General features: G+C 36.9%; 2 protein-coding genes across 7 annotated transcripts in view; one reads left to right on the forward strand and one right to left on the reverse strand.

The window, feature by feature from the left end:
• Iqcb1 (IQ motif containing B1) overlaps positions 1-20465 on the reverse strand; it is a 45591-nt gene extending 25126 nt beyond the window's left edge. Inside the window, exons 1-7 of one of the 6 annotated variants that reach the window (XM_059277792.1) lie at positions 20328-20465; positions 19549-19689; positions 16861-16975; positions 16323-16485; positions 13893-14022; positions 5322-5415; positions 1702-1801 (exon numbers count right to left, since the gene is read on the reverse strand). In XM_059277792.1, the coding sequence (XP_059133775.1) occupies positions 1702-1801; positions 5322-5415; positions 13893-14022; positions 16323-16485; positions 16861-16960 (587 nt within the window). In that variant the 5' untranslated portion in view covers positions 16961-16975; positions 19549-19689; positions 20328-20465. Of the gene's footprint in view, positions 1-1701; positions 1802-5321; positions 5416-13892; positions 14023-16322; positions 16486-16860; positions 16976-19548; positions 19828-20297 lie in introns of all 6 variants that reach the window. The other 5 variants (XM_059277793.1, XM_059277789.1, XM_059277791.1 and 2 more) reach the window with 5 other exon arrangements.
• Positions 20466-20531: 66 nt separating this feature from the next.
• The window catches only part of Eaf2 (ELL associated factor 2), a 41585-nt gene continuing 37781 nt past the window's right edge, over positions 20532-24335 (forward strand). The window contains exons 1-2 of the mRNA XM_059277407.1: positions 20532-20802; positions 24184-24278. Coding sequence (XP_059133390.1) covers positions 20697-20802; positions 24184-24278 — 201 coding nt within the window. The 5' untranslated portion in view covers positions 20532-20696. The remainder of the gene's footprint in view (positions 20803-24183; positions 24279-24335) is intronic.

The raw sequence follows: 24335 nt of genomic DNA on the forward strand, positions 1-24335 counted from the left end.
GACATGTTCCTTTCTCTCTTTTTTACTGCTTGGCTATAAGGTGAGTAGCTTTGCCCTGCCACCTGTTCTCACTGTGATATGATGCCTCACTACAGGCTCAAAACCATAGGGCAAATAATCATGTAGTGGAGCTCCCAAAACTGTAAGCCAAAGTAAACGTTTTCTTTTTATAAATCTCTTATCTCAGGTTTTTGTTACAATGATAGGAAACCCCAACCTTAGTTATTCTTTTTTCTTCTTCTGGGGTTTCATTCATACATTGAGTCATGTTCAGTTTACTGAAAACTGATCTTCATGATTTATCTTTTTCTTTTCTCCCAATGGTCAAGTAAATTTATCTCTGTAATTCATTCTATTTTAACCCAAAGTGAAAATAAAGGTCTGGGTGATTTTAAATAATTAACAAAAAATCTATTTCCTATTACCAGTACCAAGATTTTATCACTTTACTTGAATTGCTATGGTTGCTTGTTCTAACTTTTTTTTTTTTTTTTTTTTGCATTGCTGCACAACAAATTTAGGATATTTAACATTCAAGGCAAGTGCCCCACCACTAAGATACCTCCCTAGTCTTCCAGTTGTCTTCTTTGTCTGGAACAGTGGTTCTCAACATAAGGGTTGCAACCCCTTTAGGGGTTGAATATCAGCTACCCTGCATATCAAATATCTACATTACAATTCATAACAGTAGTAAAATTACAGTGATGAAGGAGCAATAAAGTAATTTCATAGTTGGGGTCACCATAACATGAGGAACTGTATTAAAGGGTTGTAGCATTAGAAGTCTGAGAACCACTGGTCTAGAGTTTTGTTCTCCTCATCTCTACATTAGTAACTAGAGTAATAAAACTGAAATGTAATCAGACCATATTCATCTACTTAAAAAAATTTTCAATGGGCCCATTATCTACAAGATATGATTGTTTATTTAACATAGCATATCAATTTTTTATAACATAAGTCTCTTCAAAATTTGCTGGTCACACCTGAAACCGAACTTTAAATTTTTTATAACATAAGTCTCTTCAAAATTTGCTGGTCACACCTGAAACCGAACTTTAAATCCCAGCAAGATGGATCTTCCCTTCTTTTTACCCTGAGCATAATATTTCTTTCTTATCTCTGACTTTTGCTTATGTTGTTACCTCATTCTTTCTCCTGCTTTCTCCTCATCCTCCCTGTACAACTTATCTTTAAAGTTTCATTTCAGGTTTTAACCTCTCCAGGATGCATCTTCACTCAGATAGGGTTAGAAGCAACTCAACACTTGTGGATAACATCAGAAATTAATATACAAAAATATAACTATGTCTCAATATTCACTCAATGAAGACAAGGTTTATATTTGAATAAGCACTGTAAGTATAATGAGAAACAGAGTAATTGTGGCACATAGCAGTCAATGAATAAACCCATACTCGGGTGAAATAATGAATAATTCCACTAAGTATATTTTTACTGTGATCCTAATATTTTTCTTTAGGTATCACACCAATTCTCTTTTCTAAGCCTGAGATTTTCTAGAGCTCTGAGATAATAATTTGATTACAAATTTCTAATCGTTTGAAGTATTTTATACTACCTTTTTCTAAAAGTCAATCATAAAAGAACTTAAATTTCATGTACAAGTCATATGTAAAATATTGGCAAATTGAATAAAATAAGAATGTTTCTGATTAAAAATTGTGTAAATTAAGTCACCTGTTGATCTGTAGTATATTCTGTAGCAGAGTCATGACTATAGCTCCTATGTGAACATTGTCAGTTTGCAGTAAGTGTAAGAAATGATCACTCTGCAGTACTAAAAGAGAGAAAAAGAAATGTTAAAGATTCTATAACAACCCAAGTAAGACTTTATCTTTTTAAAATCAAATCAAAGCATGATCATTTCTGCTAAACTTTTGGCACTGTAAGACCTATAATAAAGATTTCTATAGATGCAGGCAGTTTTAAATGGTCAAAAAGTTAAGAGTCATTCCATTTTTATGAAGTTAGTTATAGTCAATGGGGCACCTATAAATACCAAGCTAAAAATTTATTATTACTTCTTTTAAGTTGAAAATAACATCTCCTAAACCTGAATCTTTTTTTTCTAGCAATGAGTTTAATTTACTAAATAATAAAAAAACCATTTTTTTTTCTAGGTTTGTAATTTTTAGTTACAAAAATTTGCTTCACCTCTGTCCTGGCTATTTTATGTCAACTTAACACAAGCTAGTCATCAGACAGGGAGCCTCAATAGAGAAAATGCCTCCAAAAGATCAGGCTGTTAGCAAGCCTGGAGGGCAATTTCTTAATTAGTGATTGATGGCAGACAGCTTAGCCCACTGTGGGTGAGGCCACCCTTGGGCTGGTGGTTCTGGCTTCTATTAGAAAGCAGGCTGAGCAAGTCATGTGAAGCAAACCAGTAAGCAGCACTCCTCTATGGCCTCTGCATTGGCTCCTGCCTCCAGATTCCTGCCATATTTGAGTTCCTATCTTGACTTCCTTCAATGATGAACAGTGATGTGGAAGTATAAGCCAAATAAACCCTTTCCTCCTCAAGTTGCTATTGCTCATGGTATTTCAGCATAGCAACAGTAACCCTAAGTAAGACAACCTCCCATAATCTCCATTTCATCATCTGTGAAACTAAAAATAAATAATTCTCACAAAAGTTTAAAGCATAATCTCCTAGAAAACACTGTTTTCCAATAATTGCCAGTTTCTGTTCCCCACATCAGCTGAGCACAACAATAACTAAAAGTGAGATTAAATATGTTGCAAGCTTTGCCCTGCTAACAGTACCCTAGCTTTCATAAAAATAACTTTATTCTTTCCTTTCCTATTTCCTGAAATATCAGATTTGTTCTTTTCCACACCAACTCCTGTTCATTATACTTCTAGCCCAATTATTCACTATACATCATTTTAAACAACTTAGAAAAAATATACTACTATGTTTTACAAATTGTTACTTTAGTAGTAAAAAAAATATGTAACTACAATAAGGTGTATTTTCTATTTGTGTATCATATTTTACTAGTAACTCTAGACATATCTAGGATTTACTAAAATCATATGGCATCTAGTTCAATAAACTTTCCTTCTTTTCTGTTGAAAAGTGTTATGATAAAGTAATATATTAAGGAGTTACTGTATTTTATTTTTATACTGTTTGCCTTGTAATTCCTTATTTTCAAAGTAGATGAGTACTTGGTAGAGTAACTCCTACTCCATTACCACATTCACAAACAGGGTCTATAATTTACTTAATTTTTTGTAATAAAAGTTTCAAGCACACCCAAAAGCAGACAGAATAATGTAATAAATACCCATGAGGCAGTCAATTCATGGCCAAACTTGTTTTACCTATACTCTCATCTGCTTCCATTTTAGTTGAAACAAATCTGGGACAAATCTTATGGATAAGATTATTTTATCCATAAACATTTCAACATATATTGCCTAAAAATAAGAACTGATGAACAAAAATGCATAACCATTATATCACATAATAAAAATTATCTCTTAATTTCATCAAGAAGCCAGACAAATGTTCTAACCTCTAAGTGTTTTGTGAATTTTTAAATTTCTTTCAGTCAAGAGTCAAATAAGATCCATGGAACATGGTTATGTTTCAAATTTAAAAATACCAATTATTCTTCCATTTTTATTTTCTTTGTGATTTATTCAGAAAATAAAACCATGTAAGTTGTCTTATGACAGGTTTGATTTTGTTAATTACATTCCTGGAGTATAATTTGTTTCTTTGATTTTCTCTCAGCTGTTAGTTGCCATTAGAGGATTGAAATGATGCAGGTTTAAATTTTTAGCACATATATTTTATCAGTGATGTTATGATAATCTGTCTCTCTTTTTAAGGTGTTGACAGGCATAGGTAGGTAATTACTGAATCTGTTCATCCATGAGGGGTTCTAAAATAAGTGGTACTCTTTCATGCCTTCATTTATTAGCTGAAATGCTTTCACATAACAGAGAAATTTTTCACTGATGTATATGGCAGAACAAAAGCTAGATTCTTCATTTTACAGTTTAAAAACAATGCATTAGTTCTCTAACTGACTTCAATGGTAACATTTGGTGTGTTTAAGTTCACTGCAGTTATTGTTATTATAGCTCAACTTTTCTTTATTTGGCTAGTAGAAGCCTCTTAAACTAAAATAAAAATGTCTCTCTGTATCTGCTGAGCCATTTCACCAGTCCTTGTAGAGGCCTCTTTATGTTGGCTTTTCAGTCCTTTTAATCCTGATAAATTTTAATTGCTTCCTTTACATCTGGTATTGAAGACATTGCAATTCATTTGTTTACTCTCTATTCCAGGCCTAGAGGTCAGCAATTTCTTCATAGGTGTGTAACATTTTATAGGGAAAAAATTATTAAAAACTCCACTTCAATGTATACATTTGTTTTTGCACATTAATTTATAAGCATTTAACAAATTTTTGATACCTCCATTATGGTTTCATATTAACCCTAAACACACTTCATTTTTATTATAGTTCTTTTCAAATATGGTATTTTCTTTCTCCTTTATATCTAGTTCTAAGTACTTTATATTTTTTAGTTAAACAGTCTTTAAACTTGGAATTTTTAACAATAGTAGATTCATAATAGGAAACAGGTAATACTTTAAATAAAAAGTATTTAGGCATTCACTTAGCTATATGGCTATAACTAGCTATATAGCTACCAAAAGTATCAATTAAATTACCTGAAAGTAGTTACCTTTAGAAAATTGAAAATGGTATGGATTATACATCCAAGGAATGTGCTTTTAACACTTAAAGAACTATGTGGCTCTTTACATGCATGAATAATTCTGAAAGGAAAATAATAGAATTAAAGATTCAAGTGTTACTGCCTGGAAAAAAATGCCATGGTGTTGCATTTATGTAATGTGAAATTTTTCAAAGAGTAAGAATTGTGCCATGATTATTAGGAAGGATTACTTTTTTAGTCTTAAGAAAACATAAAATTAGTACATATTTATACTTTTCAATGAAAACAAAATACTCAATAAAGTAACTTTAGTTTATTAAAATTTTATAAAATCCTATCCTTTCCTGAACAGCCAGATTATGAGTGAAACTGATTTACTCTGTACATGGGGATTTCTCCAGAAAGCTAAATCTAAACTTAAATTCTAACTGTAATTTTAAAAATTACTTTCCCAAACTTTCAAATTATTATCTCAGATTTACTAAATAGAAAAGGAGAAAGTTATATTTCAGCAATAGTTCCTTTAATTTGTCATTTAAAAAGTCAATGCTGTATGATTATTGTTTATATTAAACAGTTGGGTTTTTTTTCTCTCTTACCATTCTGTATGAGTTGAATATGACCTCCCAATAGCCAGAAGAGAGAATCAGTCACAATTTGGAAAAAATGTAGTAATTTATCTTTCTCTTCACCCTTAATACAAAAGACAAAAACAATTTACTTTTCTATAATCCACCTTATATAATAAAAAGGAACATGGAAAGACATCTCTCAGAGTAATCAGCAGACTTTGATTCCGGATTCAATAGCTATTTATAAAGTACCTGAACTTGTTTGTTTCTTCATTTGTAAAGGCAATGGTTACAGCACATGAATGCTCTACTACTCACAGATAAGACAAAATTACCCACATAAAACAAAACAAAGTAAGTAGCCTAAGATTGATATGGTTGATATGCATCAGAATGACTTGTGGAATTTTTAAAATACTCCTATGCACAAGTCCAAATATATATACTCTGAAGTTCCAAAGCTAAAGTCTAGACATCTATATTTTCACAAAGTTAGATGAGTGATTTCATTATGGAGCCAGGGTTGAAAACCATGGCAATATGAAAATGTAAGCATGCGAGGCATTATTAATAGAACTTTTCAGTTCCAGTTTCTACTCTAAGACTTTATCAGAGCAGAGAGCATACCGCTTACTCCCCATTATAACTCACTGTCTCCAATTCCCATGTACAGTAAATGTTTTCTGATGACTCTATTCTTGTGAAAATGTAGCAGAGTGCCACAACAGGAGACAAAACAGATTCCATTGACAATGTCTATCATTTACTAGCCTTCTAACTTTAAAGTTGTATAAGGGCCTCTAAACTCATCCAGGTCCTGAAAATTTCTACTGCAGCACAAAACTGATAATAGTTAACAAACCACCTGTTAATTATAACAACTGTCCTTCCTATAAAACTACCAAACATAAAAAATGTCACATTAGACTGATTCCTTAGTCTAGTAAACTCCCTTTTCCAATTTTATCCAAAGATACAGTAAGAAAGGGCATCATAGTTCTTGTTGTCAATCTCAAAGGGAGATGTATTTCTAGATTTCCAGACTTTACTTTAAAAGCCTGTTAGATAATGTCAACCATTAATTTACAACTCCTGACACTGGTTAACAAAATTTGCCCTTAGATCATTTCAAAGTTCTTGAATAGGTATTTTTCTGATACAAATGGAGATATTTAAAACTAGTGTGTAGCTTGGGCCAGAACATCTAATATATGTTATATACTACCCACTTACTATCAAATTCTTAAAAATTTGCTTAGAAGCTCCTAAGTAGACTAATGTTTACTCAAGATTCTGTGACCATGGAGTTAAATCTTCTACAAACAATATTTCTTATTATTTGGGCTAGCATGCTGTCCATGTTGTTGCATTTCTTATTTAATTTTTTGTTTATATGATTTATTTAATATGTATGTTTTTGTCTGCATGCATGCATCCAAGCAATGCCTGAGGCCAGAAGAGGGAGTCAGATCCCCTGGATGTGAAGTTAATAGACAGTTGTGAGCTACCATGTGGGTGCTGGGAATCAAACTCAAGTCCTCTGCGAGAGTAGCCAGTGTTCTTAACCACTAAGCCATCTCTCCAGCTCCTTAATTCCACTCTTGTAATTTTTTTATTTAATGTTTTGAAATAAAAATACATTAGTCTTCAGTTTTCTGTAAGAAATAGCTGAGATCTTATTAGTCTAACAATTATTTAGGTACAAGGCAGAATCTACTCTTCATAAAATCAATACTCTAAAATAGAATGTAATATAACAGTGGTTATTATGAACTGTGTCTCCCAAAATTCATATGCTGATGTCTTAACCCCAATGTGATATTTGTAGAAGCATGAAATCATAAGGATAGTGTCCTTTTGATGAACTTAGTGTCCTTATAAGATTACCCCACCCCCTGACAAAGACCATGTGAACACATACCCAGATGGCAGCCATTTCTATCTGCCAACTACGAATCAGGTTCTACTAGAAACTAAATTTGTCTTATTTTTGTACTTCCCAGCATCCAGAATTGCAAAACCAAAAATGTCTATTTTTCTTAAACCGAACAGTCTACTATGTTATAGTAGCCTAAACTATGACACTGATGAATTCTCTCCATAATTTACAAAAGTTGTGAACGTATTCAAATCTAATACAGCAGTAGGCCCAAAGGTATATTCTGCCAATAACTCTTCAAAGGAAAAAGGATTTATCCTCATAGACTGAGGGTGGAAGTTAACAAGCAACTTTCATAACGGTCTTATAATGAGAAAAATGGATATACGGAACTGTTTTAAAACTTGATCCTGCCAGGCTTTAGATTGGTGCTACTCCAACAACTCTACTGGTTCTCAGCTTTTGAATGTAAAATATAAATTCATATGTGTATATATATAAACTACAAACTGCCATATATCAGATTATATGACTGCTAACTTCTTCAAATTAATTCATATACAAGGGGGGGGGCACAAACTCCTATTTGTTCTGTTTTTGCTTGAGTTCTGTTTGCTAGAGCACTAATACATGTGGTTGTCCCTATAACATTCAAGTGTGTGTGTGAGTGTGTGTGTGTGTGTGTGTGTGTGCAAAACAGAGGAAAAGAAGCTCGAAAAAAATCCATAGAAAGAAATTCAAGAGTAAAGAGACTACCTATTAAATATTTGCAAACTATGTATTTGACAAAGGTTTGATGAATAGAATATATAAGAAACTCAAATAACTGAAAGTAAAAAAGAAAGAATTTGATTTTAAATCTAAAAGGACATTTCTCAAATGAACACATACAAATGGCCAACAAGTTTATTAGAAAATGCTCAGTATTAATAATTATCAGGAAAAGGGCAATCAAAACCCCAGCTGGCCAAATGGCTATTATGAAAAAGACAAAAATAACAAAAGTGCTAAAGAGAATGTAAAAAAAAAAAAAAAAGGAGCTGGGCGGTGGTGGCGCACGCCTTTAATCCCAGCACTCGGGAGGCAGAGCCAGGCGGATCTCTGTGAGTTCGAGGCCAGCCTGGGCTACCAAGTGAGTCCCAGGAAAGGCGCAAAGCTACACAGAGAAACCCTGTCTCGAAAAACCAAAAAAAAAAAAAAAAAAAAAAAAAAAAAAAGGAAATATAAATTTGTTATAGGTTATTTCCTAAGTATCTATCAACCAATGAATGCACAAATAATGGAATACTTTTCAGGCATAAAAAGGATGAATTTCTATCATTAGCAACACCATGGGTGGAAGTGAAGGTCAGTAAATGAAGTAGGCCAGACCAGAAGATCACATACTACATGAATTCACACATAAAGAATCTAAAACAAGCTGATCTCATAGAAGCTGAGACTAGAATACTGGTTACCAGAGGCTAGGGATAATAGGAGAAGATGATGGGGGAAAGTTTAACAATAGGTACTATCTAATATTTAGAGATAATTTGAGGTATTCTATGGTACATGGGATGATTATATATAATGTTAAACTTTTACTTTTAAAAAGGAATAATTTTATTTTGAATATTAAAGAGACTAACAAATAGGTGTCTCATTATTCTGACAGTAAAAGTTAATACTGTTAACACAGTTGTGCTGTGGGATGTATGGCAAATGTGTTGCTAATTAATGAATAAAACACTGATTGGCCGTTGGCTAGGCAGGAAGTATAGGCGGGGCAAGGAGGAGAATAAAGCTGGGAAGTGGAAGGCTGAGTCAGAGAGACACTGCCAGCCGCCACAATGAGAAACAGCTTGTGAAGATGCTGGTAAGCCACGAGCCATGTGGCAAGGTATAGATTAAAGGAAATGGATTAATTTAAGCTATAAGAACAGTTAGCAAGAAGCCTGCCACGGCCATACAGTTTGAAAGCAACATAAGTCTCTGTGTTTACTTGGTCGGGTCTGAGAGGCTGTGAAACTGGCAGGTGAAAGAGATTTGCCCTGACTGTGGGCCAGGCAGGAAAACTCCAGCTACATAGTTGCAAGCTCATATAGTTTCTAACAACTCCTAATTAATCATTAAAAAATTATAGACTGGAAGTGGCTCAGGCCCATGGTCTTAGTACTTGGGAAGTTGATTCAGGACGATTGCCGAGTTCCATGCCAGCCTGAGCTGCCACAGTAAGTACTGTGGCAACCAGAGCAAGACATACAAATTTACATATATGACATAATCATAATGATAAATGTTATGTGCATAGAAAATAATAGAACATGTCAATGAGAGATATCTAGGTAGAAAGATTTTTTTTTCCATTTTTTTCCCCCACCACCTCCTATTTTTTTTTCCCCTCTGGGATAGAGCCTCACTATGCAGCCCAAGCAGCTTTGAACTCACAATCCTCCTGCCTCAATCTCCTGACTGTTAGAATATAGATGTCCATCTTTACACCTTGCTAAAAAGAAGGCTTTTTCTGAGTGAAGTATTTCCTGACCATAAGTCAGGAATAAAATGCTTCTTGTTGGGCCTAACACACCCTTAGCACCCAGGATGCAGAGGAAAGCAGATTTCTATGAGTTTGAGGCCAACCTGACCTACATAGAATTCCATATAGGTCAGCCAGGATTAGAGTAAAAACCTGTCTCCAAAGTCAAAACAAACAAACAAAAAGCAAAACTGACAAATGAAGATGAGAAGTCTTTGGTATTCAAATTGGAATCTGAGTTCTCTGCTGTGCCATTTTGGACTAGTTAATACAACTGGTTGAAAAGGATTGAAGAAGATGAAGAAATCTCAATTCTGGTCTTGTTCCTACCCTCAGAGTTAGTTTAGGACTGAGGACTGAGCACAAATACACTTAAGGCCTGACTGTGAGTGCAGTGGGACAATTTGGAAGACAATCACTTAGAGTCAAGTCAAGCAGATCAGCTCTATCCTGGGGCCCTGGTAATGGAGTTATGAGGAAGAATGGGAATGGTAGATGAGAGGCTGGTAAGTTAGTTTATGACAGATTTAGTCATCCACAAGGATGGAAACAGAAGCTGCCAATACAATTTAACAGATAAAAAGACATGACTCTACCTTCATAGGCAGCAGTGCTAAGCAAACGCCCAATGATTTCTTGTTAGGCAGGCTTCTCTGCTTATATAGCATACAGTACAAACTACACGTTCGATACCATGAAATATGTATACAGCATAGATCTTGTGGAGTAACAGGCCAATAGAAAACCACCCTGGCCCTGGCCTGGCCCTGAACCCAGGACTTGGAAATCCCTACCCCTGTGACTCAGGGTTAATGGGCAAGCAATACTTTGTGCTGTATCTTTCTATTTGTTCACGGTGCATGCTCCAAAGACCCTATAAAAGTCAGACCCTCAGCCCGGCCCACTGCTGTCTCTGTTCCTGCTCAGAGGCAGCCACCATTTTGTGTTTTTCCCCAATAAATCTTGTAGGAGGTTTATTGTGTGGTGTGACTTTGTGGTATTCCTTGGCTCCAGATTGCCAAGATACGCCTATACCAGAAAACCCTTTCAGATCTAACAGGCTTGGACACTTAAGAGTGGCAGAACACATGGTCTCCAAAAATTTGCTCCTCTTGTGATGAAAAGGTTTTATCACAAATTCCAAGGTGTGATCACAAATTCCATCTTCAAATTCTGATGTGCTGATGTGGCACTTCTTTATAGAAAGTGGACTACAAACAGAATATTCTTAGATACTAGTCACTGGTTTCTAGACAAGGTCTGGATTTTGCCCAACAGCTCCTCAATCTGAAGATCTGAAGTAGGTACTTGATAAGGCAAAGAATCATCAATTCTGTGGCCTATGTAACTCAACTACCTCTTGTTCTCCCTCAGATCATTTTCTCCATTCATTCTCTCCCTCTCCCTCCCTCCCGCCGCCATCTCCCTTGTCTCCCTCTGGCCTTCCCCCCACTCCCCAGAACATCACATATAATCTTGCTGTCACTTAGTTTTCTTGACTGATCTAGAACAGGCTTCTCCATTCCTTTAGAGTTAACAGCTGGACCTGAAGCTCATCTACTCTGATCTCCATCTTCTGACTTTCTGAGGTCATCTTTGGGTTGGGTTCTTTCAGTTGATACAGTTCAACCTCCCAACAGGCCTTATGCTCTTCCACTTTCATTCTAACTTCTAATTGATGCTCTATAATATCTAACTTCTGTATCCTTTGGAGCTCAGTCTGCACATCTGAGTTCTGCTTCCAAAAGCTTTCAGTTTTAGAGCTCAATCTCTTCCTCTATTCCCTTAGTCCTAACAACATTATATCCTCTTCACTTTATGAATGATACTGGAAAGGAATATTTGCTCCTCAGACCACATCATCTTGATAGCCGTTATAGAGTGAAGGGGTCACCTATTGTCTTTTCTATGGTGGGGTCCAGGAATAGCAGAGAGCATTAATGCAACAGCAAGAGTGCACCCAAAGGCAAACTATGTGTTTTTTCACCATAAAGAAATGATAAATGTCTGAGGAAACAGATTGTTTGTCCTGATATGAATATTACAGTATAAAGGTATCAAAATATTACATTGTTCCCTTAGAGAGTATGTACAACTTTATTGTCAATTAAAAAACAAAATCTAGTCTAACTAGCCGGAAGTATCAGAAATTAAGTTTGAAACAGCTAGAGCAGTCTGGAAAGAAGTGAGCTATAAAGCAGGAAGCTCCAAAACCTGTATGTAAATGTCCACTCAATTTCTGACTTAACTATGCACTTTTAAGTTTCCCTGGTTCTAAGAAGCCAGGGAAAACTATAGCTGGAGGGCTGAAGGAATTAGTAGCAGACTTATTTCCTGCCAATTGCTGGACATACAGAGTTTAGAGTTTAGGCTCTTCCATATTAGATGGTTTGGGTTAACACTTTTAATTAAACCAAAGCACTACATAGAAAGAGTAGGCTAAGGGCAATCCTCCATTCATAAAACTGGAATAAATCTATTCTGAGAAAGGCTAAAAGCAATCCTTTGGAGGATCACCTGATCTGCCAGAATGTAACTGCTTCTCAACAGTCCTTAAAGGAAGGTAAGTGCTCCTACAATGTAGCATTTTGTGTCCACGATAAACCAAAAAATACTAGACGTGAAAAAAAAAATTTTTTTTAACCTTGTAAAAAAGAGGGGAATGTAAAGGTAATAGAAGCAAACTCTCAAGTGATCCAAGTATTGAGTCTGTGAATAAAGGCTTAGAGTAATTACAATAAATATAGTAAAGAATCTACAAGAAAAGAAGAATATGAAGATTATGATATGAAGGAAAAGATTATGAAAACTCTAAAGGAGAGAGATCATAATTAAGAAATATAATACATGAAAGCAAAAATTCATTGGATGGGTTACGAGTAGCTTAGATTGAAGAAACAGTCCATAAATGTGAAGGTACATTAACAGAAAGTACCCAAACTAACAAACAACTACTACAAGATGCATAGAGGGAATAGCAGTAAGAATGAAGACTGAGGCAGGAAGATAAAAAGTTCAAGGTCAGCCTTGTGGCAAATAAACCCAGTTCATATGAGACCCTAGCACAAAAACACAGAAACAAACTAAAACCAAAACCAGAAAGAGACAGACACAGAGACATAAATACACAGAGTTAAAAGAGAATGAATAAATGAATAAATCATACAATATTCTTTAGTTACCATTTACACATTTTCTAATGTGGAGATTAAATTCTTGGCTGTAATTTTTGGTTAAAGATATTTAAATTCACTACTTATATGTTCAACCATATATAGCATAAATGAATGTTGTTATCTGGTAACAACAAAATTAAATTAGAAATCAATTAACAATAAAGTATAAATGAAATCTTCAAATATTTGAAAATTATGCAATATACTTTTTATAAAAGCATAATACACCCAAGAAATATTTGAATTATAAAGATCACCATGCTTGAGTTGAAATATTTTAATAAAGAAGAGGTTTGAAATATGAAACAGAAAGTTTACATATTTTCTTTATCACCATTAGAGATATTCCGAAAAGCCCTGGGCTTAGAGAACAAACTTTCCTTCAATTAAAGAGGGAAATAACAAGAAGAAAATTTAAGTAGAGAGTATGTTCCAGGAAGATGCTATGGATACAAGTATATATAGATACTGCCCAAAATTGAATGGTTAGATTCTTCAAAAGTCATACACTATTCTTTAGCGAGCATTCACAAATTTTCTAATGCAGAGATTAAGTTCTCCATTGTAATTTTTTTTTATTTAAAGATGTTTATCTACTTGTATTCAGCCAGATACAGCATAATTTGATAAATGACATGGGAAAACAGAGGAAAGTCTAGATCTGGTGTACATCCTTGTAACCCCAGTACTCAGGAGACTTAGGCAGAAGGACTGACACTCTGAAACCTTCAAGGCTATACACACTGAGTATGAAGTCAGCCTAGGTTATACAGTGAAACTCCTTATCTTCCTGCCTCAGTCTTCATTCTTACTGCTATTCCCTCTATGCATCTTGTAGTAGTTGTTTGTTAGTTTGGATACTTTCTGTTAGTGTACCTTCACATTATGGACTGTTTCTTCAATCTAAGCTACTCATAACCCATCCAATGAATTTTTGCTTTCATGTATTATATTTCTTAATTATGATCTCTCTCAGGGAAAAAAAGAATAAAAATTATTGGGCTATAAAACACCAAATAAACACATGCCTTAGCTGCATTGATGAAACAAGTTTGTAATCGTCTCCCCAAGACAAGAAAATTTTCGGCAGCTGATGGAAGTAATTCCTTGTAAAATTCCTCTCCATCTTCTCCTGGCTCTAAGCCCACACAGCAATGGCTGAAATAAGAGTACAAGTTTGTGTTAATAAGAAATATCAGTTTCATGTTCAAACTTCCATAGGCATTGTGCTTTAATGAAAAACTTAAGTGCCATTATTTACAAACCAATAAAAAACTTGCTGGAACTTTTCAACTTTTTAGAGAACTAAATAGCACTTTGGACTTTATAGCTCTATGGACCTTGCTTGCGTTTAGTTCCAGTGCGCACATACTTTAAAACTGAATATACTGGCCCTTTAAGAAATGAAAGACATGCCTGCATGATGGTTCATGCCTTTAATACCAGCACCCTGGGAAGCAGATACAGGCAGATCTCTATGAGTTCAAGGCCAGTCTGGTTTACATAGTCAGTTCCAGGTCATCCAAGTTTACATAGTGAAACCCTGTCTCTGAAAACAAAAACAAACAGGTAGGCGGGCAGAAGAGAGAGAGAGAAAAGAGAGAAAGAAAGAAAGAAAGAAAGAAAGAAAGAAAGAAAGAAAGAAAGAAAGAAAGAAAGAGAAAGAAAGAGAGAGAGAGAGAGAGAACATGAAAAACACATGGTTTACAATAAAGAGAAATGAGACAAGTTTTCAGTGAGATGGCTACAATCACCCTAAAAGGCAAAGAATACCTTGATGGTTTAATTTATGTTAATTTATGTTAACTGATATATTTTAGAAATCTAACAGCAAAAAATAACTAGGGTAAAGTCAATCTTCAAGGAACAAAGATAAGAAAACAAAATACTCTAGTTTCATACTCAATACTTCTTTCCAACAGACTTTCTGAAGTTCCACAAATTATCTGCCTGTACATTTCTTATATCAGAAGAGAAAACAGTAAAAGTATACCCTAACAGTAATAGGAACATTTTATAACACACAGAAAAGAAAAAGCTCTGTAGAGAACAGTATCTTCATGAAACCACATATTAAAGCTACTCCTTGAATATGAGTTGAATATATTAAAAAATATCAATATTAAAAGTACTTGTAGTCTCATACCAAAAAGAGCCTTCAACCCAAAAGTAGGCAGTAGTATGATAAGAACTACTGTCTAAGTTTTTTCAACAAAATGTGCACACACTGATAAAGAATGGCAATTACAAGTTGAGTATGCTAAAAACCTAACTGGCTAATGCTTGCTATCAAGTTTTTACTTTTTATTTAATTTTTATACTTAACTACTCAGGGCAGCTGTATGACACGTGGCATTAATAAAAGAAATTATATTCAACCAATAGTCATGAGCTAGCACATCTGATCAAAAAATATACAGGCAATTATTTACTTATGTTCAACCAATACTGAAATAAGTAATCTTGAAATTTAAAGTATAAAAGAGTATTACATAGATTTAATAACTTTTTTTGTAACTGCATACTTTGAATCGGGCCTTTATGAAATAACAAAGTAGGAATAGGCAGTTTAGAAAGTTAGGATCTAAAACAGGATAGTATAAATATGAAAAAAAAATCTCTCTTGGGGGGATAGTGGATATTCATTTAAAATCAAATCGGATGGGACTGGAAAGATGGCTCAGTAGTTAAGAGCATTCGCTGCTCTTAAAAGTATCAGAGTTGAAATACCAGAACCCACATCTGACAGATTACTACCACCTGGAACTTCAGCTCCAGGGTATCCAACGTGCTCTTCTAGCCTCTGTGGGCACCAGTACTCATGTGTATACACCCACACACCCACACCCACATATACACATAATTAAAAGATAATAAATTTCTTAAAATCAAACGGAAGTGGAAAGAAGATTAATTCAGGCACTGAGAACACTTATCCTTTATTGTCATCTTTTTAAAAATCATTATGATCTTTCAGTTTTTAACATGGCAGTAGAAAAGTAAACGCTGCTTCTAAATTTCATGGACAGCATTTGGGCCCCCTAATGAATATACATTTAGATAGCTAAATCACTACAAAGTGAAATGAAGTTCAATACTTGTTCTTCTATAGTTCTTTGCTATATACATTTATTTTGGCAACTAATTCAAGTACCACTGCTGCACAATCTCTGTTAGTTTTTCAAGTACAGAGTTTTAATTTATTCATTTCTTCAAATATTTCCGAGTCAATAGGAATATATTAGCCAGTTGGGACTCAAGTGGTAAACAAAAGAAATGATCACTGTGGAAAGAAATCCAAAGACAATCAATTGCTACTGGAGTTACAAACAATAGCATACAGTGTAAAAGAAAAGTACAACCAAACATATCAGAGGAGATTCTAATTCTTATTAGAGTGACAAATAAAAAAGAAATACTGAAAATTAGAACAAGCTAATCTATTAGCTTCATTTTACCTTAGGATCTGTGTAAGCTGGGAAATTGTAGTCCAACCACCCTGGATTCGAGAACAATCTTGACTGAGTACCAATAGACAATACTGAATGAGGTCATAACAATATATATCTTGTTTGACTTTCTTCAACTCTGAACTTCCCAATGGGGTGTTGTTTATTATTTCTAAGGCAAAAGAAAAGATGTACTTAATTTTGCTCAACACACTTAAGAGATTTATATGTTGTGATCATTAAAAATATGGCAATAAGGAAAACGTTATTCCTCAGTGTTAAGATTTCTCTAAACAAATTATAACACTAACACCATATCATGATAGAACCAGTACTTACTTAATGTCTTTCCTAACTATAAAAGCATTTTTGCCGGGTGGTGGTGGCGCACGCCTTTAATCACAGCACTCAGGAGGCAGAGCCAAGCAGATCTGTGAGTTCGAGGCCAGCCTGGTCTACAGAGCAAGATCCAGGACAGGCACCAAAACAACACAGAGAAACCCTGTCTCGAAAAACCAAAAAAAAAAAAAAAAAAGTATTTTCTTACCTTTTAACTTCAACAATATAACAGGGACATTTTGTTCAGGACTTTTCGCTACTTCAGCAGCTAAAGACAAGATCCTTGGGTCTGTACCTGTTGGCTTCATTTTTTCCCCTACTACCTGTGTTTTAACATAAAATTAAAAAAAAAAAAAAGTAAAACAAACCAACCAACCAACGGTCAAATGTACTAAAAAAAAATCAGAAATTGTGCTAGCTTTATATTCACTCTCTGTCCACACAATTCTAGGATAGAATTCATATAGGAGAAACAGATTGTAGAAAGAGGCTTCATATGGCTATTTCTTCAAAGATCAGCTTACAAGGCTAGCCCTTGGCTAGTATCTAGAATGTGGATTTCAGGATTTTTATTGTTCTCTTATACACCTAGATCACTGTGCCTAAAACTGTTATAAAAATAATGGTTTGTGGTAAACATCTGCTTTTCTTTTAGAGCCCAAGAATTCTGATATATACTTTATCTGATTTTCAATACTTAATGAAATACGTGAGATGGAGTATTTTACAAAGAAGTTTATTTAGCTCACAGTTCTGTAAGTTCAAGGGCCTTGTGCTCTGGCAAGAGCTGTCTTGGTTTTGCCACATGACAGATGGTATCTTAGCATGAATGGAAGATGTCATATAGACAGATATTCAAGAGAGACTGAGAAGGGGGCAGACTTACTTTTTTATATAAGGACTATCAAAACTCTTACAAAAACTCTCTCAATTCTTTTGAGGGTGGTGCCGCCAATGATGTAATTATTTCCTACTAGGCCTCATCTCTTCAAGGTTCCACCACCTCTTATCCTTGACATTAAGGACCAATCTTTCAACACACAAACCAGCAAAAATTCTGGTCACTGAGTATCTAATAAGCTTTCCCAGTAGAAAACACTTCACAGGTGTTATCACAACTGTTTTGCTTGAGAAATTGGGCGTGTGTCCTATGTAATTTCACTGAGAGAGGATCTTGGAAGACTAGGCCTGATTTCCTCTGGATGTACCCTATATGGCCTTTTACTTTCATGACTTTGCTTTGCATATCTTCACTATGAATTATAGCTAACAAATAAGACAATGTATGAGTTGAGTCCTGTGAGCCCTTCTACCTAATCACTAAATCTGGAGATGGTTTGGGAAGCCCTAACATACTAGGCCTCAGAAATGTTATGTAATTATAAGAAAATTAAAAATTATTTATAGTGAATCAACTCTAAAATGTAAAAAAGTCCACACCTCAATTTTCTTACCAAAACTTTTCTATATAAGTCCTAAAATATTTGAAGCACAAGAGTATCATTAATATAAAACATATTTTTATTCAATAAGGATAACATAGTATTTATTATGAGCTAAGAACTACGCTAAGTGGGTTTTAACGCATTATTTTATCCTCACAATGGGACTATGAAGTAGTGCCCACAATCATCTCCAATGTGCAGTTAAAAATAAATAAATATAACTTAGCTGGGCATAGAGTGGCACATGCCTTTAATCCCAGAACTTGGGAGGCAGAGGCAGGTGGATTTCTGTGAGTTCAAGGCCAGCCTGATCTACAGAGTGAGTTCCAGGACAACTACAGCTACATAGTGAGAGCATCTTGAAAGAAAAACCATAAAGAGAAAAAGAAAACTTGAAGAAACTTATCACAGCTCCACTAATATATGGTAGTATCAGTCAGATATCAATCTACCCACAAACCTTGTGATTTTACACTTGATCTTATCAATAAAAGCTGAGAATCTAGAAAACCTGTGATTTTAATTATAATGTTCATTATTTTTTTCTCCCAGGTAAAACTGTAACCATAAACATATTTTCAAATAATCTTCTAACTTATTTCTTAGCTATTATTCTATTCTGACTGACACTATGGTGCCATCTTTGCATTTAAGCCTTGGCTGCTATACAGTCTTCAAAAATCATCTCTTCTCTTGGACAAAATATAAACCATCAATAGACCAGTTCACTGAAGCTATTTAAAGAAAGCCCAATAAAACTCCTAGCATGTAGAAGACACAAAACTTTCCTATAGCATGTATGTTAATTATCTTACTCTTTCCAGTGTCTACATTATTCTATCTGTTCTTTGTGAGAGTGCATCAAAATATATTTAAACATTCCCTTCACTGGATGCCATTTAGGTTGCAAATTACTATATACAATACTGCAATAAAAATCCATGTGCAAGTAAGTATGTATGCACTCATTTGGCCTATAGAACAAATCCCCCTTGGTATTAGACGGCCACAAAGTCAACGACCTGGGCTTCTCTAAACAAACATTTTCATCTGTGAACAAAGTTGCCATTCCTAGGCCCTACAATTCATAATTTAGAAGGTAGCCATCAATGATAAATCTTAAAATATGAAAGTATAACTGAACCCTAAATGATCATTTGCAGAGCCATGTGTACTATGAATCGTTCTACTTGCTTGTATGTATTAACTCATTTAACCATCTCAACAATTCTAAAGGATGGGCATTATTTTCTACATAGCTATCTATTATCATTTCTTCCCCAATTCTAATGATAAACACATTTGTTTGATCTGCTTGCACAAAGCCACACTGTTAGTATGAAGCTGGAGTGGCAAGCCCAGAGATCCTGGACCCTTCGTGTCCAATTATCATTTAAAACAGTCTCCATGCACCTTTCAAGGGTAGAAGGCAACCATAATCACCCACCCACCTGGAAAAATGGACTGACCAATCTCCTTAAGGTCGAAATGGAAGGATAATCCGACCATACAAACGAGGCTGAAAAATCGTCTGCTGGAGCAACCCGGAATGCTCTTTCTGAATTCTCTACCACAACGAACGCCTTCTCGGACTTTATAACGTTGTGAAGTGTCCAGAGGAGAGGACAGACCGTTACTGACGAATCTATGTACTCTCACCCTGTTGCTAGGCCGATCCTCGAGGAATCAAGAGTCCCAGGCCGTGTGCCCTTCACCGCCTCCCGCAATCACTAGGATGGAAACAAACACCAGCAACCTCATGCAGTCAGCTACCCCCTAATCCAAAGCTTCAGGGTCCCCTCGGGAGACGCCCCCTCCTCGGATCCTAACCCTGGCGGGAAAAGGCCTGTGGTAAATACCGATTAAAAAAATAAGTTTAAATCAATCAATCAATCAATCAATCAAACGGCCGTCAAGGGAACTGCATCACCTCAGGCCTCAGGTGGCTTCCAGTCTGGTCGCAGCACCGAGGGGGCGCGGCTGGGGCTCCAGAATGCGCCCTCGAGCCGCCACTAGGCCTCGGGAAGCCCCAGGCCCGGGCCCGGCCGCCGCCCCTCCTCAGGCGTCCGTTTCCAAAGCTGCGGGCCGGGCGCTGAGGAGGCCCACGCTCCTCCCGTCACCAGGCCCCGCAGGCCTCTTCCCTAGGTCCGTGGGCCTGGCCTCCGGGCCTCCCCGCCCCCGTCTCCCCGGGAGCCCTCACCCATGCCAGCCGCCATCACAGGTCCGTTACCTCATCTTCGCCTCGTCTTCGTCCACCTCAGGGCCCGACCCGCACCGCGTACCTCAGCGTGGCGGCGTTCGCCGAGCGGCGTGCGTCGCGACGCGGGAAGGGGGCTAAGGGCGGGAGAGAGGGGGGCGAGGGGCGGGGCGAGGGGCGGGGCGGGATCCCAGGCGAGGGGGCGGGGTCCCGGGCGAGGGGGCGGGGCGACTGTCTTCGGGCAGCCAATCAGGACTCGGGGCGCCCTCCCCGAGGGGCGGCCGCACGCGCCGGGAGGACAAGAGCCCGCAGGGCCCGAGCTCGGGCTCGCAGCCCCGCGCAGCTGCTTCGGAAAGCTGCGACAGCGGGTGGCGAAGGCCAAGCGGGAGGCAGAGGACGAGAATGAATGGACCAGCGGGACTCGCGTCCCTGGACCGTCGCGAGCGGGTTCTCAAATTAGGCGAAAGCTTCGAGAAGCAGCCGCGTTGCGCCTTCCACACCGTGCGCTGTGAGTGCCGGCTGCCAGGGATACCCGGGAGGAACCTCCTGGGATGGGGATGTGGTGGTGCTAGGGAGGCAGACGCCGCCTCCTCGGAATTCTGTAATCCTGTCCCCGCGGCCCTTTGCTGCCCGGAGGGACCCGATGGCAGCATGATCCACTACCCGGTTCCCGGCCTCGGTTTCGGCACCTGGCGGGGCCCCGCAGGTGTAGGTGAACCCTGGACGGATTTCAGAGGGACTGACAGACCGGAGAGGAAGTATTGTGGAGATCTGTAGGGGTGGCTGTGGAGACTAGAGTGACAAGTGGTTAGTGCAGAGTGGAAAGGTGACAGATGGAACAAAGGACCGAATGCAAGGCAAAAATGGTGTTTAGAAGCCACAGGGACATTTCTTCCCCATTTTCACTTGTCCTCTGGCTTATGAGGGGTCTCGTTTAGTTTATTTGTGGGGAGAGACTGTCAGCTATCTAAATAGTTTGTATCGCTTTTGGATCTCAGAGTTCATCAGCTAAGTAATTACTGATTATCAAAAATTGACAGGTGGGGTTTTAATAAGTTATCTTTAATATTGTTGGAAAATTGACTATAATGTGCCTTTTTGTTTTAGTAATTAAGTGATATAGACGCCAGTACGAAAAATATAGCATAATTTTGTATGTAAAACTTCTTTTTTGCATAATAGGCCTCAGAATTGTAGAGCTTAAAGGAAACGTCACTGAGCCGTGACCTCTTCTCTGTGTGTGTGTGTGTGTGTGACAAACTGTAAAGTAGATTTTTTTTCACATCTTTTCTCCAGCGCAGCTGTTCTTTACTGTCTCATGTTTTCCCTTCCTCAATCATTCTGTCCTTTTTCTTATAAAATCTGTATTCTGAAAACAGCCAATTAAAACTCGATCATCGAAGTTTAAGTTGTAAACAATCTAGCTATAATAACTCAGAGTAAATATAAGAAGAACCAATGGTTTTAACCTTCAAACTTACACTTTATAAAAAGGTTTTCTTGGAGACAGAGCCAGGCGGATCTCTGTGAGTTCGAGGCCAGCCTGGGCTACCAAGTGAGTTCCAGGAAAAGGCGCAAAGCTACACAGAGAAACCCTGTCTCAAAAAACCAACCAAAAAAAAAAAAAAGTTTTCTTATGCAAACATAACATGTTTGGGTGGACTAAATGGGCAGGATTTACCCGCAGAAGAACTCCAATGGTGTCACTTGTTTATTTTGCCCTGGATGACAATTCGGAGTTCCCTACAGTGAAATAGCAGAAATAGCAGTGCTGTGCAGGTCCTGTAGTCTCTCTCTCTCTCTCTCTCTCTCTCTCTCTCTCTCTCTCTCTCTCTCTCTCTCTCTCTCTCTCTCTCTCTCCCACCCACTGGTTTCATTTTCCGAAAGTAAAATACTGTTCTCATCTGATCTCTCAGTGCCCTTTTCCCAATTAGCATGTCCTTTCCTCTTCCTTCTCAGGTTTGCAGTAATATTTTATTTTTTAAAATTTTATATGTATATGTGTGGGCTTGAGTGTATATATGAGCTTCCCTTGTATGCAGGTGCCCTCAGAGGCCACAAGAGAGCCTCAAACACCCTGTAAGTGGAGTTATCAGTGGTTGTCAGTCACCTGATGTTGGTGTTCAGAATGATCAAGTTTTCTGCAAGAACAAGTGCTCTTAACTGCTGAGCCATCTCTCCAGTCCCCAAGTGTGTGTGTGTGTGTGTGTGTGTGTGTGTGTGTATTATAACTTAGGTCTACATTCTCTTCTTACAGATAAAATCCAGAATTAAATGAATGAAATAGAGCTTCTTACAAGTGCCTTGCAGGTGCTTCAGAGACTTTTACTTATGGCTTCTTTGGTTAATTGATTAATTAATTACAGTGTTAGAAATCAAACTCAGAGCCTTGTACCTACTAGGCAAGTGCTCTACCACTGAGCTCCATTCCCCACCTTTACAAAAGTTCTTAAAATGTTGAAGTCATATTTTCCAAACCAGAGTCAGATAATCCAGCCACAAGAATGACAACAAACAAGAATACGCAAAAAGACAATGATAATAATAACCACCAGGTAAACAAACTTAGATTCCACACTTACTCTTACAGACGGTATTAAAAAGGTTTTCAGTCTTTTTTCCCCTCTCTTTTTATTGAATTAAGTGTAGTACCACAAAGAATCTTTTTAGCTTTATTTAAATAAAACCTGCTATTATACTTGAGAACAGGTTCATTTCCAGGGTGAGTCCTGGTCTTAATAATTTAGTGAGAAATGGAGACTATAAAATAGAGAATTTGGCATTTATGCAGGGCAGATGGACCTAATTTATAATAAATACTCAAGTCAGTGTTATTTGAAAGAAACTGGTATTTTGACTTATCTACAGCATAACTTTTGCTTGTCTTTTATGCTAAGGCTTCAGACAAGCCTGTCTGCGAACCCTGACTTTCACTAAATGCATATATAATGTGAGTTTGAGAGCACTGTCTAAGCTTTCAGCTGCAAAGTTCATATGTGAAAATGTTAATATAGCTACCTTTTAGATTTTTTTTCTAGAGGGATTGTGGTAGCATTTTAAAAAATCCTAGCACAGTGTTTAGAACATGGTAAAGAATAAATAACAACCACCATTAGCTTTTATGAGTTATATTCATAGATGCACGAGGAGTACTAATACATGTAATTTACTTAAGTGTAACGACAGTAAGATTTAGCACCAAAGATTCACTATGTAGAAGAGTTTGACTAACACATTAGAATTAATTTTGGATTTGGGCTAGCACTAGCTTTATATTTATATAAGGGCTAATAATCAGTAAATTTCCTGTTTTTAGTGACACCATTTATTTTTTTTTCCGGAGCTGAACCATTTATTATTATTACAAAATAAGCTTATAAGTAGTGACTACAGAAAGATTGTTCTCTGTTCGAGTGGGCCCACCCACCAAAAATAGTAAAGCTTTAGTGTAAGTAAATATCAGAAATTACACTTATTTAAAATAGGATTTAATTATGTTTATAGTGAAGGTTCTTTGATCAGCACAGACTGTGACACTCTTTCCCTGCCGTGATGGATTGTACTTTCTAAAATAGTGGCCCAAGGGGCTTGGCAGCTAAGAGCACTGGCTGCTCTTCCAGAGGACCTGGGTCTGGTTCCCATCACCACCTGGTAATCTACAACTGTCTGGAACTCCAGTCCCAAGGGATCCAATGGCCTCCTCAGGCTCCTGCACACAGGTGGTGCACATACATACCTGCAAGCAAAGCATCCATACACATTAAATAAAAAGAATTAAAACGAAAACACCAGCGAACCAAATAATCCTCTCTCGGTTGCTTCTGTCAGTATCTGTCACAGCAGGGCGTTGTTCTGTCTTATAAAAATTGATATTTGTATCTGTTTTTAGATGACTTCAAACCAGCTTCTATTGATACTTCTTGTGAAGGGAATCTTGAAGTTGGCAAAGGTGAACAGGTGACAATAACTCTACCAAATATAGAAGTAAGTAGTTCTATATCTTACGATGGAAGAGCTCTGTATTACAGGATTGCCACTAAA

Source organism: Peromyscus eremicus, chromosome 12, assembly GCF_949786415.1.
Source record: "Peromyscus eremicus chromosome 12, PerEre_H2_v1, whole genome shotgun sequence".
NCBI classification, from domain to species: Eukaryota; Metazoa; Chordata; class Mammalia; order Rodentia; family Cricetidae; genus Peromyscus; species Peromyscus eremicus.